The following is a 20,872-nucleotide window of genomic DNA, read 5'->3' as shown; positions in this document are numbered from 1 at the left end:
TACCTGTAGAATTGCAACCTCATTACGAAGCTGGCTTTCTTGTTTTGTTGGAAATCTTAATTTGTCAATGATTTTAATAGCTACATCTCTTCCTGTTTTACGATGCTTTCCTTTAAAACAAAAATGGAAACATTAGCATAATGTTTTAAATACCATCTATAGTAAAGAACACCAGAATTTATAAGGACACTTACAGGTATTATAAAAATGTTTCCCTGAATAAATTAACATTTCTAAAGAGCACTGACTTATATCCATAAAGATTTCATGTCTTAGCGCCATTATTCTTCATCAAACAGGTACTATAAAATTAGCCATAATTTAGAACATAAAGAATTGAGGCATTAAAAGCTATACATATCAACAGCCTGATATTTTCTCATAAAAGCATATGTTTTAGAAACAGGATATTGAGTTACTTAAAATAGAAAATATTCATACCACCAGCAAAGTGCTCTCCTTAAGAAAACATAATTTGAAAATCCTGATAAACTAATGTATATTATAATGGAAAGAATAAAAGTCTTGACTCAGTCTCTCACTAGCTTTGTAATCTTGAGCAAGTCACTTAAGCTTTCTGAGTTTTAGGTTCTCATCTTCAGCGGGAGGGTTGTTGTGAGAATTAGATGAAATCAGATATGTAAAGTACGCACAGCGCCCAGAGAACTATACACACTCAAGGAATGTTAGTTATCATCATCATCACATGATAGCTCTTTACACACATTACATCCTGTTTAATTCTCGCAAACCTTTGAGGGAGTCTATAGGGCCCTTTGAGCTCTTCCATACTATTATACTGTAGTAGGTATAGAATACAGTAGAGTTAATTGACTCTGAAAATAAAAATGAAAGTGGAAAATGCACCTAATCATTCAAATTTTTTGTCACATAGAAACTAACTTGAAATTCCATTATTTCAATCTTTCTTGTAAACTAGTGTTCCTTCCCCTACGTCCGTCCCACTGACACTCTTCCTTCTGAATCTTTCTAGACCGCTTCCCTTCACCACCTCATTGTCTTGTTTTCATGTTCTCTACTTCCTTAACATCACTCTTCATCTTTAACTCACTGCCATCTCTATTCCAACTCAGACATTTTAATGAAATTACTCTCTTCAAGGTCACAGCTTCTTCTGTCTCCACTCCTCTGTCACTAGGGTACTTGACCCCTCTTCTGAGACTCTTCTCATCTGCTTCACCCCATATGTGCCTAGTCCTAACTTGTCAGTCTTCCTGGTGGAGGCCTCCGCCTGTGCCTGCTCCTTCCATGTTGGATATTACAAATATTCTGGCACCTGCTGGTCTCTCTAACCTCATTTCTCACCCCTGCTTCACTCCCATACTACGTGTAGTATGTATATTTACTATGCTCAATATACCATGATTTTTGTCACATGCCATTATTACACTGTAGAGCAATTCTCTGTGTAGTGCTTGCTCTTCCCTATTTCACTGTTTATGCAGTAACAAAAAGCACAAAGGTTGCTGACTCATTGATGGGTTTTCTATCAAAAATAAATCATATATGCATTTTATAAAAGTCAAAATTATTTTGTAAAATAGACTAGACTTTAATTTTAAATAAAAAAGCACAATATTACACTATCATAAATAATATTGAGGAAACGTGATTATTTCAGAACACCTTCACCTCGCAAAAAAGATAATTTGTTACTGATTATACTAAGGAACTGAAAGCTATGATATCATTTTATAAAGCAGGCAAAACATTAATATCAAATGTTTCTTAAAGACTCGAAAAATAATGATTGAACTGGCTAGAATCTAAAACAGCGTAAGTTAAAATAATAAATTCACCAAATAGCTTGACAATAAGACAAAGGTAAACATTCAAGATTTCACTTCAAAAATTTAAAAAAATGCAAACCTCAAATACATACATTGTTAAAGATGTTAGAATTCAAGGACTTTTTTGTCTACTTAAATAAATGGATTTCTATAGAGTTCTGATCAAATATGCCAAAAGGAAAAGGAATGTTTATGAATCAACATTCATAAACTTCCTTGTTTCTTAATATTTTGCCTAAATAAACTAATATTTAACCATTACTGTGTATACAGTTTGTCCATATTTAAGCAAAATAAATTTTTTAGGAGCACAACAATTTCTCTTTCAAAATAGAAATGTACCAATTTTCGAAATAGTGACTATCTCAAGAGAAATTTCTAAAAAGGTAAAACCCAGAGACATACATACAGATGTATATAAACATAGGGCATGTCCTTTATACTGTCCTTGGCGATATTACTTTTCTAAACACAAGAGTTAAAATTTTAAATTAATAAAAATACTTAGTGAACTAACCTACCTCCATAAACAATTCCAAACTGCCCAGAACCCAGTACTTCGTCAGGAAAAATCTGATATACAGTGCTGATGTCCTGTAGATACAAATACAATGAAAAATAAACATGAAGTGAAACAAAACATTAGTCCTAAAAAATTATATAATTTTATTAAATACATCATAAATATTAAATATTTTAAATATAAACAATTAAATTGTCAATGCTAGATGTAACCTGTCATATGACTGTAACATTCAAAACACATTCTTTATTTAATGTACTCTTGTAATGTTTTGAAAACTATTCTGCTCTTAAGAAGCAGAGGTTTTCTAATGTTCAATCAAACATTTTCATTAGAGAGAAATAACTTAAAATTATACAATGCCATTTACTGTCATTATTGAAAAAGAGATTAGCTTATTGAGATGGCTATTTAGACATTTCAACTTAAATGATCATGGTTCCCAATCATGTCAGTGTGAGTCCTGATTCCCGTCACTTCAACCTTTAAGGCTAGAATGGTGATGCTGCTTTGTCAATCATCCACATCCAGATGAAGCTCAACTCAAGGAAGAGGGAACTGAATCACTGTGAGGATGACAATCCACTGTGAAATTCTCTTCTGCCAGGTAACTAAACTCTTCCATTTTTACCACTTCTTGAGGTAACAAGTTCCAAATGTCTACTCTTTTCTCTTTGAAATAATAACTGCTAAACAAAGCATTACGTTTTAAAACCCGTTATTTGATAACCACACTTATGAGAGCGCAACGCGGTATTTTTTTGCTTTACATATTGCCTCTCCACCCTATGGAATTTTCTGCCTAACCTCCACTCTTGTACTCTTTGTCTTTTCAAAAATAAAAGCCCTTTTACATCAAATTCCACGCTCCTCATATCCTATACACCCCTATCCTTTTCCTTTATCCTTCACCATAGAAAACAAGTACAAGTTGTCTCCACCCTGGGATCCCTTGAGAGTGTCCACAGGGTGAGTCCAAGGTTGTCCGGAGACAAGAAAATGAAATACTACCACTCCAGTACTCTGAGTCCAAGCTACTCCATCTTTCTATGACAGCTCAATGGCCCACCCAGAATTTTCACAACAGTGGTCAAACAGAGTGGAAAAATCCCCCAGGTATCTAGAATTTTCCAAGAGGCTTATAAACTACATTTCCCAAAGTCTTGTCTGGCTAAGCAAGAGCAACAGGAACCTGCTGGTCTTTAGAAATCTATCTTGCGACTGACAGCACAAAAATTCATCTAACCTTCCCACTATGGAGTTTTCCTAATTCTCTCTCATTCTCTTTGGTTTTCAGTTTATGCCAATTTAGCAAAGGTTGCAAAGCTATACTAGTGATAAATAGAGTTTCATAGAGTTTATTCTTTGAAAAATAAACTCAGATCAGTGTAAGTATGGCTATAAACTTTTTGCTTTTGGTCACAGCCGGCAAATAGAGTGAAGGTCTGAGTCACAGGATGAGGTACGAAAGGTCTTAATACTTTTGGGCTACTCGCCACAGTGACCAAGTATAACAAATAAAGCAAACATATGACAGAGTGGAGATTATTTCATAATATGTCTGATCTATAATTTTCAAAAACTGAGCTGAAAGTATGAAGTGTATGTGTCATAGGCAACTAGGGTGCTAGAATGTGCACCCAGTAAATAGGATTTATGCACTTTCTGAGGTCTCCTTGATATGTACAGTGCTCTTAGGTAACAATCAAGGAATGAGAACAAAGGCATGCTTAAGCTACTCATGCAACTCAAAGAATTTACTTTACTTTATTTGGTATTTTGTAACATCAACCATAAAAATTCCAGCACCAAGATGGGCAAATATGTGAAAAATCAGGCATTGCATTATAATTGCTCATCTGAGATGAATAATAGGCGTTTTGCTCACTGCACTCCAGAATAGATTACAGAAAATCACTAAAAGAATCCATATGATGTAACGTGGCTAAAATCTTGTGGAAGAAAAATATCCAAATAGACCCTAATATTTTATTTTCTAGGAAATACTGAAAAATAAAAATGTTAGATAAATAAACGTGTATTTTATGATGCTCTTATTTTCCAATACAGAAGCACATTACCAAATTTCATATTAGTAGGCGCATACTCACCACATTTTCTTGAATCTGGCAATTTGATACCGAAATACTCACAGAAATATCTCCTGGAAAAACGTGAAAAAACATGCAAAAGAAGTAAGAGAAGTAATAGCAAAACAAACCAACACGTGCTTACTAACCAAGCTGCTGGGCTGTTTTTAAGTCATAGCAACTAGATTTTTCTAGGAAGATGTCTATTAGAATATTGCTTGGCTTTTACAATTACAGATTTACTCTGTACTTGGCTTTGAAAAATAATATTCTGTTAGTTTAGAGTTGGGAGTCATAAAGACTTGGGTTCAAATACTAGCCTGCCACTTCGTAGCTCTGGTACAAGCTGAGACAACTTCATCTCTCTAGGGCCTCATCTCTTCACCCGTGAAACAGGTGAATCATTAACATCTACCTGTTGGGGTTGTTTGAGGCATTGAAATAGAGACCTCATGCATGTCAGGGCTTAGCACCAAAATGGCATACATAACTGTATCAAAAAGTACATTGGTTGCAGCAATCAATTCAAAAGTTGTGGTGGATCGTCAGATAACACACTATGAGATGAAAAACAGGTTTTTTTGACAGGCTTCATTATTAATAGCCATTATGAAACTTAAAATTACATTTTTATACAGATATTCCTCTAAAATATCTTTTTAAAAATTCATTCTCAATACTTGATCCTGGCTGCATTTTGGTAAAACCTATCTCATTCTACTAATGAATATGAGATTAATAATGAATAATGAATAAGATTTCTTCCTGGGACAAAAAATTACCAAGAGTTTTGAAGTACTCAGCACCCCAAGGATCCTGCACAGAGCACCATGGTAAGCGGTTTCGAGGAAACATGTTAACTGAGATTTGCAAATAGCAAGACTGGCATTCCAGGTCAATCTCAAGTTGACTAGATTACTTCTTTTATGACCAACAGCCCTAAGTTTCTGCTATTGCCTAACATATAGGGTTTACATGAATTTATTCAAATTTTAATATAAATAAACAATAAAGTAGGATAATTGAATGGATGAAACATCTTAGTATGTGTGGCAGCTTTTATTTACAGACCCTATGTTCACCAATAAATCACCCCCAAGAAGGCTCTCTTCATCTGTTCTACAGACAGTTAGAAAGCTGGCAGACTCACTGTGCGAGTTGGTTCCTGAACCCACGGATGAGCCCTTGGGAATGACGGGCATGAGGGCATGCTGGATCGCCATCTCCCACAGCCTGGCCACATCTGCACCAACGCCACTGGTGAGGACGCTGCTATTTGGTGCTGGGCTGGAAGGGTTGACCACATTTTCTCCCACGTAATACACTACATTTGCTGTAGTGATCTCAAAACAATGAGGATTGGCTCCATTAGGAATTAAAGCCGAAGGTTTCGCTGGTTCCAGAGATAAAATTTCTGATAAAGGAATTTCCTATGGAAGAAAGTGTGCGCTAAATGTAGTTTATCAAAAGCATGTAAACTTTCAAATAAAATTCATGCTAAGGACATGTGAGAAATGACACTACAAATAGGCATCATTTATGCAAAATAGTTTTATAAAACACAGAATATTACTAAACAAAATTCAAAAATACCTTTACTAGGGGAATGCTTATCATCACCTTTTCCAGAAAAATTTAAGTGACTTTTTTACTATGTTCATGCGGCAAGAATAAGTATAAATGAGAATAACGATTTTGAACCTGCATCAAAATCTAAGACATGAGATATAAATGGTAATTTTTATAACTGTGAAGTAGAAGGACAACACTTTTGCAATGCATTTGGGTATGTGTGGCTGTTTTTAAATTTTAACTATTCTCAGGGGGCTGGCCTGCTGGCTTAGTTGCTAAGTTCGTGCACTCCACTTCGGTGGCCCAGGGTTCATGGTTCAGATCCCGGGTGCAGACCTACACACCACTCATCAAGCCATGCTGTGGTGGCATCTCACATACAAAACAGAGGAAGCTTGGCACAGATGTCAGCTCAGGGCCAATCTGCCTCACACACACACACACACACACACACACACACACACAGAAATTTAACTATTCTTTAAGGCACTGAAAACGAATCATAAAATTTGATTCCACAGATGTTAATATAAAAATCTAGCCAAGTGAATAGTCTTAGTGAAGAAAACCACAGAGATTGGTTTTAAAAGCAGTTGCTTTTAAGACAATTTTGATACTAAAAAATTAATCACTACATTGTCTTCCAGGAGGTATGGAATTACTGAGAAATAAGAACTTTTAAAACAAATTCTTAATTTCAAAATTACTGAGGTTTCCTTTTTCTGTTAGCGCTCTGGATAGTGGCCATAGGCAATCACATCAAGTATGCCTGAGCCTGCATTCATTTCGAAGGAGCAAGTATATACTCTTTTCACTATGAGCTTCTTTGGAACCATGTTATACTGGGGGATATGTTACGTAACATTTGCATTATTCCATGTAGAGAGACAGAATGAAAACGGTTGCCAAATTTTTCTCTAGCGGAAAGTGCTCCTTACGAATATTGGCAGTGCGCGGTGAAATCAGACAATGTTTCTTGACGCCCTATGATGTGCTGGAAGACTATAGATGCAAAAAAATTATTTTTAAAACATCTGGATGTGGTGTAAATTTCAGGAATTTACTTTTCGCTAACCTGCTGTGACCTTGAATTTTCTGGTTAAATCACACATCTCTGCTAAAATACTCAATTAAGCTTCTTGCCACTCCCCAGAACCATCCAGTGGGGCCTGAAGTACTTCCCAGGGAAAATTGAGATTCACAGATAAGTATCTTGGGTCACAACCTGATTCTCCCTAAATTCGTAAACTATAGAGAAGAAAACACATCTCTTGGTGGAAGCACAAAACCAGTCCTGTCCGTTGGACGTATTTTGCATTTCTGATAGTCTACATGCCCATGAGAAAGCAAGAGGGGTCACGAGACCCCAACCAAGGAAAGGCCTTACCTTGTAGTATCTGCTTCCTGTGTCATTTTGAAAGAGGGTAATACACTTGCTATCCAACCTCCAATAGTGCCGTTTCCGCTGAAACAGAAGTTAGATTTAGGATGTTTTAAAAACTTTAAAAATGCCCAAGATTGATCAAATAAAAACATTTTATGGGGACATAAGATTTGAAGGTGGAAAGTGCAAGGGCTTTGGCCCAAAAGACTCACTCAATTTCAGAATCTAGAAGGTGACTGTCTAGCAAATGTGCGATAAGTTTCCACATCTACGTCAGAGTTACGAGTGATAGAGGAGATGACGCATCAGCACCCAGTGCAGTGCCTGGCATTAATTCATGCAAAGTAAATAGAAAACACCATTTCTAAACTTATTTGACTGCTTGAAGAGCTAAAAGTGGACTTGTAATCTGTAAAATCATAAAAAGGCTTAGTAGGAGATATAATATTTATATATTCTCATTATTTTAGAACATAAGGAATGCTGATCCAGCCAGGTATTCTGGCTTCCATTAGAGATGAAAGAATTCTGAATGTTATAGCAGAACTTATAAAGAATATTTTGTTGGATGGCATGTTTGACTCCACGGCATCAACTTAACAAAGTCAGGGGAATGCTTCAAATAACTTGACCTCTTAAGCTCACTACAGATCGAAACTTCCATGATTTGGTGATCAGGTCCTTGTTCACTCTAGGTATATGTCCCATGGTTTTCGGGTATGTGTGTGTGTGCGTGTCTGTGTTTTCATCTTTTTAGACCAAAGAGCCCTAACATTATGCTCGGTCCCTTGCATAACCAATCTTAGACCAGTAAAATACACTAAATATGCTTTAAATATTTTACGCCATGTCTGGGAAGAACTATATGACATTCAATTGAGTCCTGCAGTAAATCATGTAAATCTCTCTCCAACAGAGATGATTGAGATTATCGACAAAGCAATTAGGTTACAGGTGTCTGTTTATCTAAAGAAATGATGGAGATCCGATAGATAGGAGGTGATGAGGAAAATACCACCAGTAACTGAGAAAGAAGCTTATCACCAAATGTCAATTGGTTTAATGGGAACATAAATCAAATCTTTTCTCTCTTATGCACAACCTCATTCATCAACTATTAGGAAAACCTGGGGTAGCGAACAACTCAGATTATATTAAAGAATTAAAATGTGCTGTCTTTTATCTAATAAAGTACAGGATTACTGTTTTCCTGAATAGGTCAGTTTTTAAGTGAACATTTAATTAGAGATTTAAGAAGTATATAATAGCTGTCATTGTTTTTTTTCTCCCTAAAATGCAGTGTTTTTTACAAAAATTCTGAACCACGGAGGAGCATTCTGAAAGCCACACTGTTATTTTTTTGATGGCTATAAAATGACAGACATTCAAGTTGTTTGGGGATCATCTCAAGCAGTAGAGGTCAATGGTTTTGTTCCCTGAGATTGCTGTCTATGTTTTCTTTGAACTCAGTGGCTTGCTCAACTACCTCCTACACCCAGAGTCCGCTAATGAGCCCCACCTGATTCACTAGGCCGAGTCTGTGCTGACGTTTGCTCCTGGTAACTCAGACATCCCACGGTCCTCCCAGGGTATTAGCAACTCCTCTAATTAAAGCTAGCAAGACAAGAGAAAGCTGCTTGCCGTGGGGCTTACCAGCGTGTCCTTGCTGGTGTAGTGCACCATCCATCCCTCCTTCATCACCGTGCTGCTTTTCCTCTTCGTGTGTTTGACAGACTGCACTACTCTCATGAGCGGGATATTGTTGCTTGTTGAGGGACTTGAAAAGTCAAAATATTACAGGAAAAGATTGTTTTTAGACATAGATCGTCCTTTCTTGCATAAAATTTTACTTCAGCTATTTCAAAGTGAAAGTCAAAAAGAATTCACATCCCATTTTTAGTGAAGTGTATTGTCAGAGTACCATGGTTCAGAATCTAGATTTCTCTGAAGAGTGATAGGCACTTTATAGATACACTTTAAAAAGCCTGAGGCAGGATAATAAGCACCTTAGTTTTCATGTTGAACTATATAGTGTTCCGTTTTTGGGTAAACATCAGATAGATTATTGTCTTAGGGTACGGAGGCCACATATTCAGAATCACACATGAAAGCTTATTTACTTACTTATTATATATTACAGGCAAAATATTCATCATTTATAGATAGTAGATAACATTTAAGATTAATTTGAGTCTCTCTCTGGATAATTTCATAAAAATTAGAATCTGCTCATGGAATTCTGTCGATCCTTCATCTCTTTCTTCCTCTTTCTTTCCTGTCTCTCTCTTCCTCTCTTCTTCCCCTCCCCCACATCCATATATGCAAGCACACTCTCCCGCCCCCTCACACTTTGATAGCAAAGAAATGTACATCTTCAAAAGACAGTTGGGTCATAAGACTAATATTTTCCAGTATTTAAAAAATGTCTCTTACACCACTAAATGGAAAAAAATCCAATTATTTTATTGCTGTATTCTTGTGAACAATTTCAGTTTGTCAATGAATATGGCATTTGTAAAACAGACACAAAAGTTTGAATACACTTTATAATATAAATCAGAATACACTTTATAATATAACAAAATAATTGGGAAACTTTTTCTGTAAAGGGCCAGGTAAAAAATAATTTGGGCTTTGCAGAATACTTAACTTTGCCACTGCAGTGCAAAAGCAGCTGTGGACAGTATGAATGGGCATGGCTATGATCCCCCAAAAAACTTTATTACAAAACAGGCAGCAGCCTGATTTGGCCATAGTGTGCTGACCTCTGATATCAAAAATTAGGATCATCCCGTAATCAAAAAGAATCAATAATTAGATCACAAACATAAAATTTCACGTACTTCTGAATCCAGACCTCCTAACTCCAAAGGCACGCCACTCCTCGACAGTATCCAGCTCATTCATCAACAAATTAAACACACACTTTAATAATATATTACACTTTTATAATACACATACTTTTATGATACATTAAAATATCAAAAGCTTTAAAAAGTAATACCCCTTGGAGTTCCATTGTTGGACCAAGGCTGGGAGTGCAGCCCTCACCTGATGGTTCTGTTGGAGTCCTCGTGGTCTGGGTCTGGGTCCTGCATTTCCCCACTGTCGTTCTGGCACTCTGCCATCACCATCTCAGCATCTTGGACCATTGCCTCTTCCATGTCATCCATGAGCCCGCTGTTCCTCTCACTGTCATTGTCATCACTCCCTTCTTCCATGACCACGTCAGACTCTGCCCCAGGGCTAAGCAAATCTAAAAAATTGTTTTGCACCCATGAAGATAAGCCTGGAATCCTGGAGCCACGACTTAAGAGAAAGTTAGCCAATCCTAAAACAAATCAATTGGAAGCCCTAAAATATACAGTTATGAGATAACTTTATCTTTTCTTTCACTTTCCTTCTTTATTTTAGTACATAAGTATCTGAATTTGTGAAAGGATGAATATATAATTTTACAAGCAGATGCTTGTCATGACCCTAAGTTCCTAAGTCTAAAAACATGAAAAGTCATGGAGAGCCCTAGAAGGAAGCCATGGCGGGACACAAGCAAAGTGTCACAAAGTGCTATCAGATACAAGTCAAGAAGAAACCAATCATATTTCAGTAATGCAGCCCTGGTGGGAAAAAGAAATACATGGGAGGATGAGGGAAAACCTTCACAGGCAAGAAGACTCAGGGTCATTGATTCTTGTGATTCCAGTGACTTCTTAAATCATGGATTCCAATATCAAAATGGGTCACAGAAGCAGCAGCTTTTAAATACCTAAGATATTTGATATTTGACGTAATTTTGAATTCTGTCATTATGTAGTTTATGGTAATGCAGCAAATTATAATGACTAATGTGAAGAACTTATTTTAAAATTAGAAAATTGATTGATCAGAGACCCTAGCCTGACAAGCTTGAAAAATTCACATTTTACCAAAATTTTCTAACTGCATGGGGAAATGCAATTTCAAAGTAATCAAGAATATCAAAAACTTCACTGTTTCCCTTTAGTTCTAGTTATCAAGACATTTCCTGGACCTGAACAAAGTCAATACCACACGCCACAGAAAGTGGGAAGATTGCCAAGCTTTCCATTTTGGCAGCTAATTCATGAATCACCAAGGCAGAAACTAGTATGGGAATGTTTTCCTGGAGAGACCTCCCTTCATCATCATCATCTTCTTCTTCTAGGTATATATTTCTTCTAGAGAAGAAAGATCTAGAGTGAAGATAATCACTTGTTCTTCCATGTTTTAGTAATGAAAATACTTAGCTTATTTCTCTGGTATTCTATCTCCATTTTTCTTTCCAGAGGGATATCAGACTGAAGATATAAAGCACTTCACTGTCTATGGAGAAGGTTAGCCTGGGATAGTAAGTCAAATATTTTCCTAAGAATCCATTAGAAATACTACTTGGGAAGAAAATGTAAGCTGTCCCTTTAGGACATGACATTTTTCTTAGGAATCTTTTTATGCAGCTAAGAGTTTTCCCAAAGGAATATTCCCAAATACAGAAAATGATATGTATTTTTAATTGGCTAAATTAAAGTTCCTTTTATTATTATTAAAGATGCAGGTTAATGAGCACATCCATAATGGAAGTAACTAGAAGGAGGAAGGAAGCAGGTGATTATTCCTCTGTGGTTCTTCCATTCTGTCACAGACAGGGAAGAAAAGTTAACTTCTGTCTCACTGCTTGGAATGAGGATGGAGGAAAAGAGACAGAGCTGTAACTTGTAGGCAAGCCAACAATTTCCGCATTTCTGAACAAACTAGGAGAGGCATGTAATATAAGAGAGCTAGGGAAGAAATTCTGGACATCCAAGATCTCAGTAGTAGCTGTTCACCATGTAGAAACTGAACAAGTCTCTGGTTTTTATCAAAACTCGTTGAGCTGGAATGGGAGCTTTTCCACAGTAAAGTGGAACAAACTAAGGCCATAATTTACTCCGGGCTGAGTCACAAGTATCTGAACAGAAAACAATAAAAGTGAAAAATCCTGCTCAGTCATAACGGACACACTCTCCACCAGGGAAGAAGCAGGGCCGTGCCTGCTGAGCGTTACCCACCTCCATTAATGGTCACTTCGCCCAGGCAGTTGTTGGGTACTTTCGGGGCACAGCGTTTATGACAGTTGAATCTGCAATCTAATCACAATGATTTTAAAAGAAAATCCGAGTATTCATCAGAAAGAGAAGTTTTAAAACAAAAAACACAGTCATTTCAAATGGATGAGGATTAGTTTAAGGATCCGACTTTGGCTGGTGGCGAGATGATCCTTACCTTTGCACTGCAGGCCCTGCCTAAAAAGCCCCTTGAGAAGCTTCTTGCAGTACTGGCACACCGTGGGCCGGGTGTAGGAGTGGATGACAAACGTGTGCGGCACTTTCACTTTAGACATCAAAATCTTGTCGAGCTGAATTGGCCGTCCAATGTAGGACTGAGAATTCGACCTCTTCTCTCGACCAATGAATGACTCCGATGGTGACTTTTGCTGGATGTTTGAAAAATAATAAAGGACAATAAGATGTAAGAGACTCCTTGATTTATCTATTTATGCATCTTGAAATCACATTTTGTTTTAACATTGTATGTAGTGGTTTGATCCTTAAGAATACGAGAGAAATAAACTAAAACTATATTTCTGTTCATTAAAGTAATTTATTCCCCTTCAATTTCTTATTTGAGTTACCTTCTTTTTATAGTCTACAAAGAAGAGACTTGGAGATCAGAATTTTTCAACCTTGTTTCTAGGACTTTCAAATATTTTTGGCTTTTAAAAAGTAATTTAATTGGTTTTAATACAGAAATATAAAGTTGAAAATAAACAAAAAAAGGATTCTTAATCTCATCGCACATATTACTTCATTGACATCTTCTAAAGTATGACAAGCACATGGTTAGAAAATGCCCACGGCTCAGGAAGACAGAAAATGAAAAGTAATCCCCCAGTCTGCCCTACGTGGCACTTCATCTGAAAGGTGCCTAGAGTTTCTTTGGATTCCTTCAAAGAAAAAACAATGATTTAAACTTATTCTTCAACCATATAAAAGTAAAGGGTTAAAATTATACTATCATTTTTATAACTTAAAAACATAGTGACTAATGGACTATACAGCACGCACAAATATTGGGGTTTTGGTTGTAAGTATACCTCTGTGCCTTCTTGTTTCTCATTTTGGAATTATTGAATCGGCCTAGTCCATAGATTTAAAAAAATTAAATTAATTAAAGTTAACTGTGTTTTCAACATTTATGGACAATTTCATGGTATCTCTTGATATCATGGAAACACACTTGGGAAACATCAGAAAAAATGTACTTTGGGATCATGAGAATAAAAGACAAGCTGAATTAGTTTTTCATAGTTTTTATGATTATCTCATTTTTTAAGTTCCTACTCTTAGTAATCATCGTGTTAGGTGCCTTATAACATAGGCCTTGTTATCTACAGTTGAGCGTGTAAGCTCATAAAGTTTAAATACATTCTTCTGGGTCAAATGCTAGTAAATAGTGAAGGCAAAACATGACTCCACATTTGTTCACCTCCAGAATCCCTGTATTATCAACTCACTCAGTAATTTCTAATTTGGAATAATTACTGATGAGATGAAAAATAAATCCTATTTATATACAATTTCCACTCATTTCAATGTCTATCTGCACCAAAAGGTTATACCACTTATTGTCAAATGGAGAAATTTTGATTCGCAGATTCACTAGTTGCAATAAAAAGAAATTTGAGATGAGGTTCTACCTAGGGATATTATGTCTGCAGTTAGATTTAAAATTAGAATTCCATAAAAGAAAACTATAAAGCACAATTACTCTGGAAAGGCTCAACTCTTGCAGAGACATCTAGCGAGCTTTCAAAGACAGGCCAAAGCTTTGCCAAACCAGAACCATAAATATATTGAATAAATATCTTCAATGGAATTGAAAAATAATCAAATCCACAGAGTCAGGTCCCTGTTTTATGTGTTCTTCTTGAGTAACTGTAGCCAACCGGCCAGTTTTAAGCACAGACTAAAATTAAAAGTGATATTTTTCCATAGTTGGAAAGTTTCAACACTCAGGATAAAAACTGACCTGATGTCGCACTTTCTTAGCAGACTTAAAATGTTCTCAGATTTGGAAAATTATATGAAAAGTTGACCAAATCACTCTTTAGTTATTTTCCTTAATTTAAGATACCTAATTCAGGACTGTATTATCAGAGCCAGTTTGACATATGACTATTCACTCTACCAAGGGGCAAATTCCCTTAGAAGAGAGAGATGCAGTGTGATAAACTGAATGTTTTCTTTTCATCCAATATGGTAACATTCACATAAACACTGCCATAACTACAAGAACTAGAATTATCCTTGAGAAGTCATTTCATTTATTACCTTCAAGGTAGGATTACATAAGGAATTTTAAAACATTACATGTGTTTAGGGAAAATAAATACTTTGTGGCCCGGAGACTGCACTAAACACACACTCAGGCAATGATGAGATTCACACAGCCATATGTGTCCTTGGCACAGAATAACAACTCACAAACTGCATAATTTATAGTGTCAGAAATTAAGACTTTAATAGCATTTAAGATTTAATAACAATTTAAGATTTTAACAGCATTAATAAAGAGTGGCCTCCCGCCATTCACGACATTTTAAAATTAAAATCAGCTAGCAACACGGCTAGACATGCATATCTTTACCTTTTCTTATAGTTCCAAGTATAATTAATCATTTTCAATGTGGCTTATATTTCTAAATGAAAAAGCAAAGCTTTAAAACCTTGAGATGGGGTGCATGCGCAGCACCTTTCCTATGGGAACAGATCGACTGTTGGAAAGAGATTGAGTTGTCTAACTTTACTAAATTACAAGCACTTTGGGAAAGGGAGAGTGGAGAAGCCTTCTGAAGCTTTGTTTTCAGAATTATATTCCGTGGGAGTGTGCACACATTCATTTGCATGTACTTTTCCCCACCATGGGGCAAATCTAAGAATCTAACAGAAAAGGGAAGACTGGGTCACTATCTGATGACTCTGTAAATGCTTACAAGATATTCATCCATTCTTCAATCCAAATGTGAAACAAGGCCTTCACTGATATATAACAGATTATAAAACAAACAGAAAAACAAGAGCCTATGAAATATTGAAATACGGCCATTGCCCTGTACATACATTTGTTTATAATATACATATATATCATTGTTGACATAAATGTTTAAGAACCCCCATTTCTGTAATCCTGCCAAATCATCCATTTAAAAGCATTTCTAATGATGTGAATGCAAACCAAACACTTCTAAGGATTTTCAGAATCAGTGATATATTTTTCATTAATAATTAATATTCGGTTCCTATTTTAAGGAAAAAAATATGTAATTTCAATTATTATGTGAAGTTTTGTTTGAAGGTAAGTACACCAGAAAGCTGTAATTACAGTATTTTTTGTTTGATGTATCAAGTTACAGAGCAGGCAAAAATTCAGAAATTGGTAATTTTAAAGGAAATAGAAGATAAAATATCTCATTGATCTAAATCCAAGTAGCCTGGATTTTAAGATAACTTCGACATGAAACCAGACTTAGTGATTCAAAGGGTAACGTCAGCTTAAGTAATCAGTCCTTCTGGCATGTAATGCATTATTGTTCAAAGTAAAGAGACACATGATTGCTTTGTTTCCTCATAAACTTACTCCATTTCATTTTTTTACTTAGTTGTATATTTAATTATAATGTGTACAGTATTTTAGAGCTTTAAATAAGATCTTTTTTAAAAGTTAGCTCTAGTAAAGAGAAAAATCCTTCCTTACCCATCAACACTAGTGAAGGTTTTACCAGGTTTACTAAGTTAACTAACTTCCACCATTACTTGCAGCTACAGTTTGGCACCGTGCATTTGGTGAACTTGGCCCGTCTGAGGCATGATTGTCTTTTACGGGAATAGGGAGGAGAGTTGAAATGCTTTGGAAAGAGAACAGCTACATTTTGTTTCATTCTTCTTCATTATTATGTTCAGACCAAAGACTGGCTCAAAACTCTCAGAACAGATTTAAAATTCCCTTCTCTATAATTATGGTAAGCATATGCAGGAGAATGTGCATCTAAAAATTTACATTTTTACATTAGCCATTGGGCCTATGAATTGATTTTTTTTCCTGTGTGGGGGAGTTTGGATCAAATTACAGGTGTGGAACTTTTGTGAGAAGACATCACTATAATATATGGTATTGGGATGGATTACGTAAAGGATTCAATTTGATAAATTATAGATGATAAAGTATAAAGGTCTCTTTTCTGTTCTCAGCATAAGAGGAACCACCTCATGGATGGGAGACAATATGAGAAGAGAAAAATGATGAAAGCTGCAATTGAAAGCCAGGATTAGAGTTTAAAGAAAATAAAGATTATAGAGATTAAAATATTTTTAAAGTCCACGGTTTTCTGAAGCATCCTTATGCTAATAATGTCTCATTTGAAATTACTGCCAAAGTTAAAATTATATGCACTGAACACCTACTTACTCTGCTTTTTAACCTGGTATGCTAAATTAATGACTCAGCAAGTCTGGAACCTTCCCAGGAAATGACTGCTTAGATTACATTATGGAAACTCCAACTGCCAGCATGTCTTTAAACATTCAACAGGACTCTGAAACAATTTCCCAACAAGGTATATTCCACCCTCAAGTTCAAAACGAATTCTCTTCATTAGTAAAGCTACAAGACAGAGGGGGAAAAGTTGACTTTACTTGTGGTTTGCTTGTTGTCATTTATGCAAAAATCAAAGAAAGGATTTCCTGAGAGAGAAAAGTCACTGTACAAAATTTATGGCTCAAATAAAAACTTCTGCAGTATAAAAATATTTATGTTTATTAACTAAAATTCATTTCACAGTCCCATATTGGGAGTGGATTTTGGGTGACATAAATGCTCCTTAAGTTAAAGAGAAAGAGAAAAGAGATGCCAACATGTATGTTCAAGTCTTCTCTACTTTTCTCTTTCTCTTTGTCCCAGAGGACAAGTGTGGTTAAGACACTGTCCCTTCCTTAGGAGCTTATTGTCTAATGATTTAACCACACTCGTCCTCTGTTAACAGAGGAAGTGCCGGGTGCATGATAAACAATAAGCGTTGCTTGAACTGAAGAGAATGAATGTTTTCAAGAAGTAAATGCCTGGGAATAATGGATGAGACACTCCAATAGAGATATTCAAACTACAGGCTGTGATATAAGCCTTTTTTAAAGTTTGTATTACATGGACTGTAACTTTGACACATTTGCTTTATAGGATTTCAATATTAAGAGAGTATGATTGGCTAAGGAATGTTTTTCACTGAAACTGCTCTGCATAGATATTTGTCTGCCTGCTCCTCACCCCTACTTGGCATATCCAACACGAATGCAAGATCTGTGCAGAACTCTTCTGCTCTAGAAGGTGGGGGTAGCAAGCTCAATACCTGTAGGCTGTTAATATTAATGGGCAGCCCCTCATGTGAGGGATGCAACAAAGAATGGTGGAGACTATAGTCAATTGCAGAGGATAGACTCTATAAAAGGGATGGCCACGGCTCAAATACTGCTAATAGCTGCCATGCCAATGGCAGCCAGTGTTGCCAGACTTCTTAGTTTTTCAAAAGAAGCAGAAAATCTAGCTGTTTTATAAAATAATTCTATTTCTCAACGTTGTCAACTCTGAAAAAAACTGGAAACAGTGTGCAAGTCAACTGATAGACGGAATAAATCAGGTCCATGGGGAGTCTGCGACCTTTTAACTAGCTAATGATGTAAAACACTTTTTATAACCTTTATATGTACCAAACTCTTTTCACAGAACTTTACATGCATTAATTCAACCTGATGATCACTAGTGTTATGATCCTTATTTTAAAGATAAGGAAACTGAATCACAGGGAGGTTGAATCTTTTGCCCAAGATCACACAGCTTGTAAGCAGCAGAACTACGAACTCAGGTAGTCTTGCTCCAGATGATAACAATGATTCCTCTCTTCTTAGTCCCTCCCAGCTCTCACCTTCCCTGGTTTTATGCTAATATAAAAATAGAAAGTATTTTCTTCCCCTCATTTAAGTCATGAAGGAAGAGTCCACAGGAGACAGTGAGAATAATTAAGTAACAGTATGTTCTACATGCCAAAATGCAATGTGAAACCCCTTAAACCTGACCTACAGAAGAGACTTTCAACCAGCTGTCTGTGCTCAGAGTGTCTGAGTCATGCATGTTTTCTAGAATATAATGACTAGCTGAATAAACAGCTCCTATTGTATAAGCATCACTCAGTTGGCTGCCTACTTTCCTGTTTAGGTGCTGTTACACTTACAAGACACTAGCACAACTGTGTGACAACAGATCTAATGAAACATTAATCCTTTATTCCAGAAGTTTCAAAATCTAGCATTTTGGACTCTCATTCAAAGAACACTGCAGAATAGCATCTTATGATAGTTCTCTCCTATGGCCATCAAGATGATTTATCTAATTTACCAAGTGTTTCCTGGAGCATACCCTACCTGAAAGCTTAATTCAGATGCTGCGGGACATACAACGGTCTCTGTGCCCAATGAGTTTCCTATCCAGTAGGACTCTGAACACAACATAACTGCTACTATCAACAATAACAATATGTGCTCTTCCCTTCTTTCTGCATGGTTCTGCCCTAGTCTTCAGATTTCAGTTCACAGGTCACTGCGAAGAGGCCTCCAGACCACCAAACTTATTGCACACTCCCTGTCTACACTCTGTTACTCTCGGGTACATTGTCCTCTCTCCTTCAGAGCCACTACTGCAGCCTGCAACTGTCTTATTTACCTATTTGCTTATTGGTTTTTTACTGTCTCCCTTCAATAGAATATAAGTTCCTTGAGGAGAGGATCTTGACTATTTCGTTTGTCACTGTATCACCAACTTCAGGAACACTGCCTCACACAGAAGAAGTGCCCATATAGGTTCAAAGAAAAGATAAACCACATCCATGACGGAGGCAAAGGGGTCATTCAGAAAAGGGGTTTCCTGAAGAAGAGGCATTTGGTGTGGACCCTGACGTGAGTCTTGCCCCATAATGACTACGTTGAGCATTATTTGCAGTTAGAATTTTGTGTAGGACTATTCAGTCCTCCCAATCTTCAGACTGCCTAGAGATTTCATTTTTATACTCAGAAATCTGTTTATCCCACTTGGAAATGATTGTTTAACCGCACCCATAGTCGCTGCTAGTAAAACATCCCAGTGAATGCTCAGTCTGAGGCTGGTCACTTCCTAAGGAAAAGAAACAATCTGCTCCTTTTAACAACACTTAGATGAATGTATTACCTCTCACACAGGGCGTCAGGGATTTTCCAGCACAGAGCATTTCGGGGGCAACAGACAAGTCTGAAGACCCTGGGAAATGGAGTTCACATAGGAACACCCATATTTCCACGCCTGTAATTCACTGAGAAGAGGGTAGGGTGTTTGGTGAGTTTCTAATTGTTCAGTGCAATTGTTCAGTGTTACAATTCTGGATCTACATTCTTTGAACTACCTGCCAAGTGTGCCAGATAAATGAGTTCGGCTCCTCAGTTAGGTACTTAAATATATAGCATAAATAAAAGCTAATCAACACCTTTTCATAACTGTGAAAAGGGTTGCCACAGGGCAGGAAAAAAAAAGTATGCCCCCTGCTTAGTGGTGATGGATGCTGTGTTTTACCGTGGAGAATCCATTTTGTAATGTTTGCAGCAATCTGTGAAAGCTTTCACTGTAATAACATACATAATCTCTCATTAAAAATACAAGGTGATCTGGATTTGCCGACTGCTAAAGTAGTCTTGGAAGTTACATTAACTTTTATATTGCTTCACTCTTTTTAAATAAACAGAAATGAAGAGTAAAGGAACCTTACTATTTTCTTAAGTGATCCACCCTTTGTGGGGAAAGCACCAGAACTGTTGGAGAATTGTTGCAAATAACATGCACTGTTCTTTCAAAATGTCAGTTACCAACATCCTACAAATCTGTAGGTTCTTGGAGGAAAAGGGAGACATAAGTAAGATTACCTCTCTTTGTACTTGAAGGCAACGCAAGCTTAATGCCAGGCATTCTAAATTTATAAAATAAAAAAGGAGCATTTCCACCGAGGAAGAAAACAACTGTGCATGTCAACAGCTTCTGTTTTGGGGCTTTAAGACTTGTCCTACACACAGAAAGTGAACCGGATGATACACAGATTAGATGGAAAAATCAAGAATAGTGATTTTAGGGACATACATTTGCGTAGTTTTTGACCCTGACTGAATTGACAGGGGCTTGGCCCATGTTTCTAAGCTCCCTGGAAAGCTGAATGAAATAATGTAGAAAGAGACGGTCCCATTGATTACTGCCTTGGAGACACTGAGGAGAAGCTGGAAAGCACCAGAAAAACAGCCCAGGGCTACAAAGGTTAGAGCTTTTCCCTTCCAAAATGGACCATGAGGATAACTTTATAGTACATCATAGAATCCCA

At 36.6% G+C, this 20,872-nt stretch overlaps 1 protein-coding gene across 1 annotated transcript in view; it reads right to left on the bottom strand.

The window, feature by feature from the left end:
- The window catches only part of PRKD1 (protein kinase D1), a 288,114-nt gene that overhangs the window by 40,342 nt on the left and 226,900 nt on the right, over positions 1-20,872 (bottom strand). The window contains exons 5-13 of the mRNA XM_046653872.1: positions 12,658-12,868; positions 12,444-12,521; positions 10,432-10,636; positions 9,034-9,157; positions 7,384-7,461; positions 5,575-5,854; positions 4,446-4,498; positions 2,333-2,405; positions 4-110 (exon numbers count right to left, since the gene is read on the bottom strand). Coding sequence (XP_046509828.1) covers positions 4-110; positions 2,333-2,405; positions 4,446-4,498; positions 5,575-5,854; positions 7,384-7,461; positions 9,034-9,157; positions 10,432-10,636; positions 12,444-12,521; positions 12,658-12,868 — 1,209 coding nt within the window. The remainder of the gene's footprint in view (positions 1-3; positions 111-2,332; positions 2,406-4,445; positions 4,499-5,574; positions 5,855-7,383; positions 7,462-9,033; positions 9,158-10,431; positions 10,637-12,443; positions 12,522-12,657; positions 12,869-20,872) is intronic.

This window comes from Equus quagga, chromosome 2, assembly GCF_021613505.1.
Source record: "Equus quagga isolate Etosha38 chromosome 2, UCLA_HA_Equagga_1.0, whole genome shotgun sequence".
NCBI classification, from domain to species: Eukaryota; Metazoa; Chordata; class Mammalia; order Perissodactyla; family Equidae; genus Equus; species Equus quagga.
The sequence above is the reverse complement of the archived record's forward strand: the minus strand, read 5'-3'. Positions and strand labels throughout refer to the sequence as shown.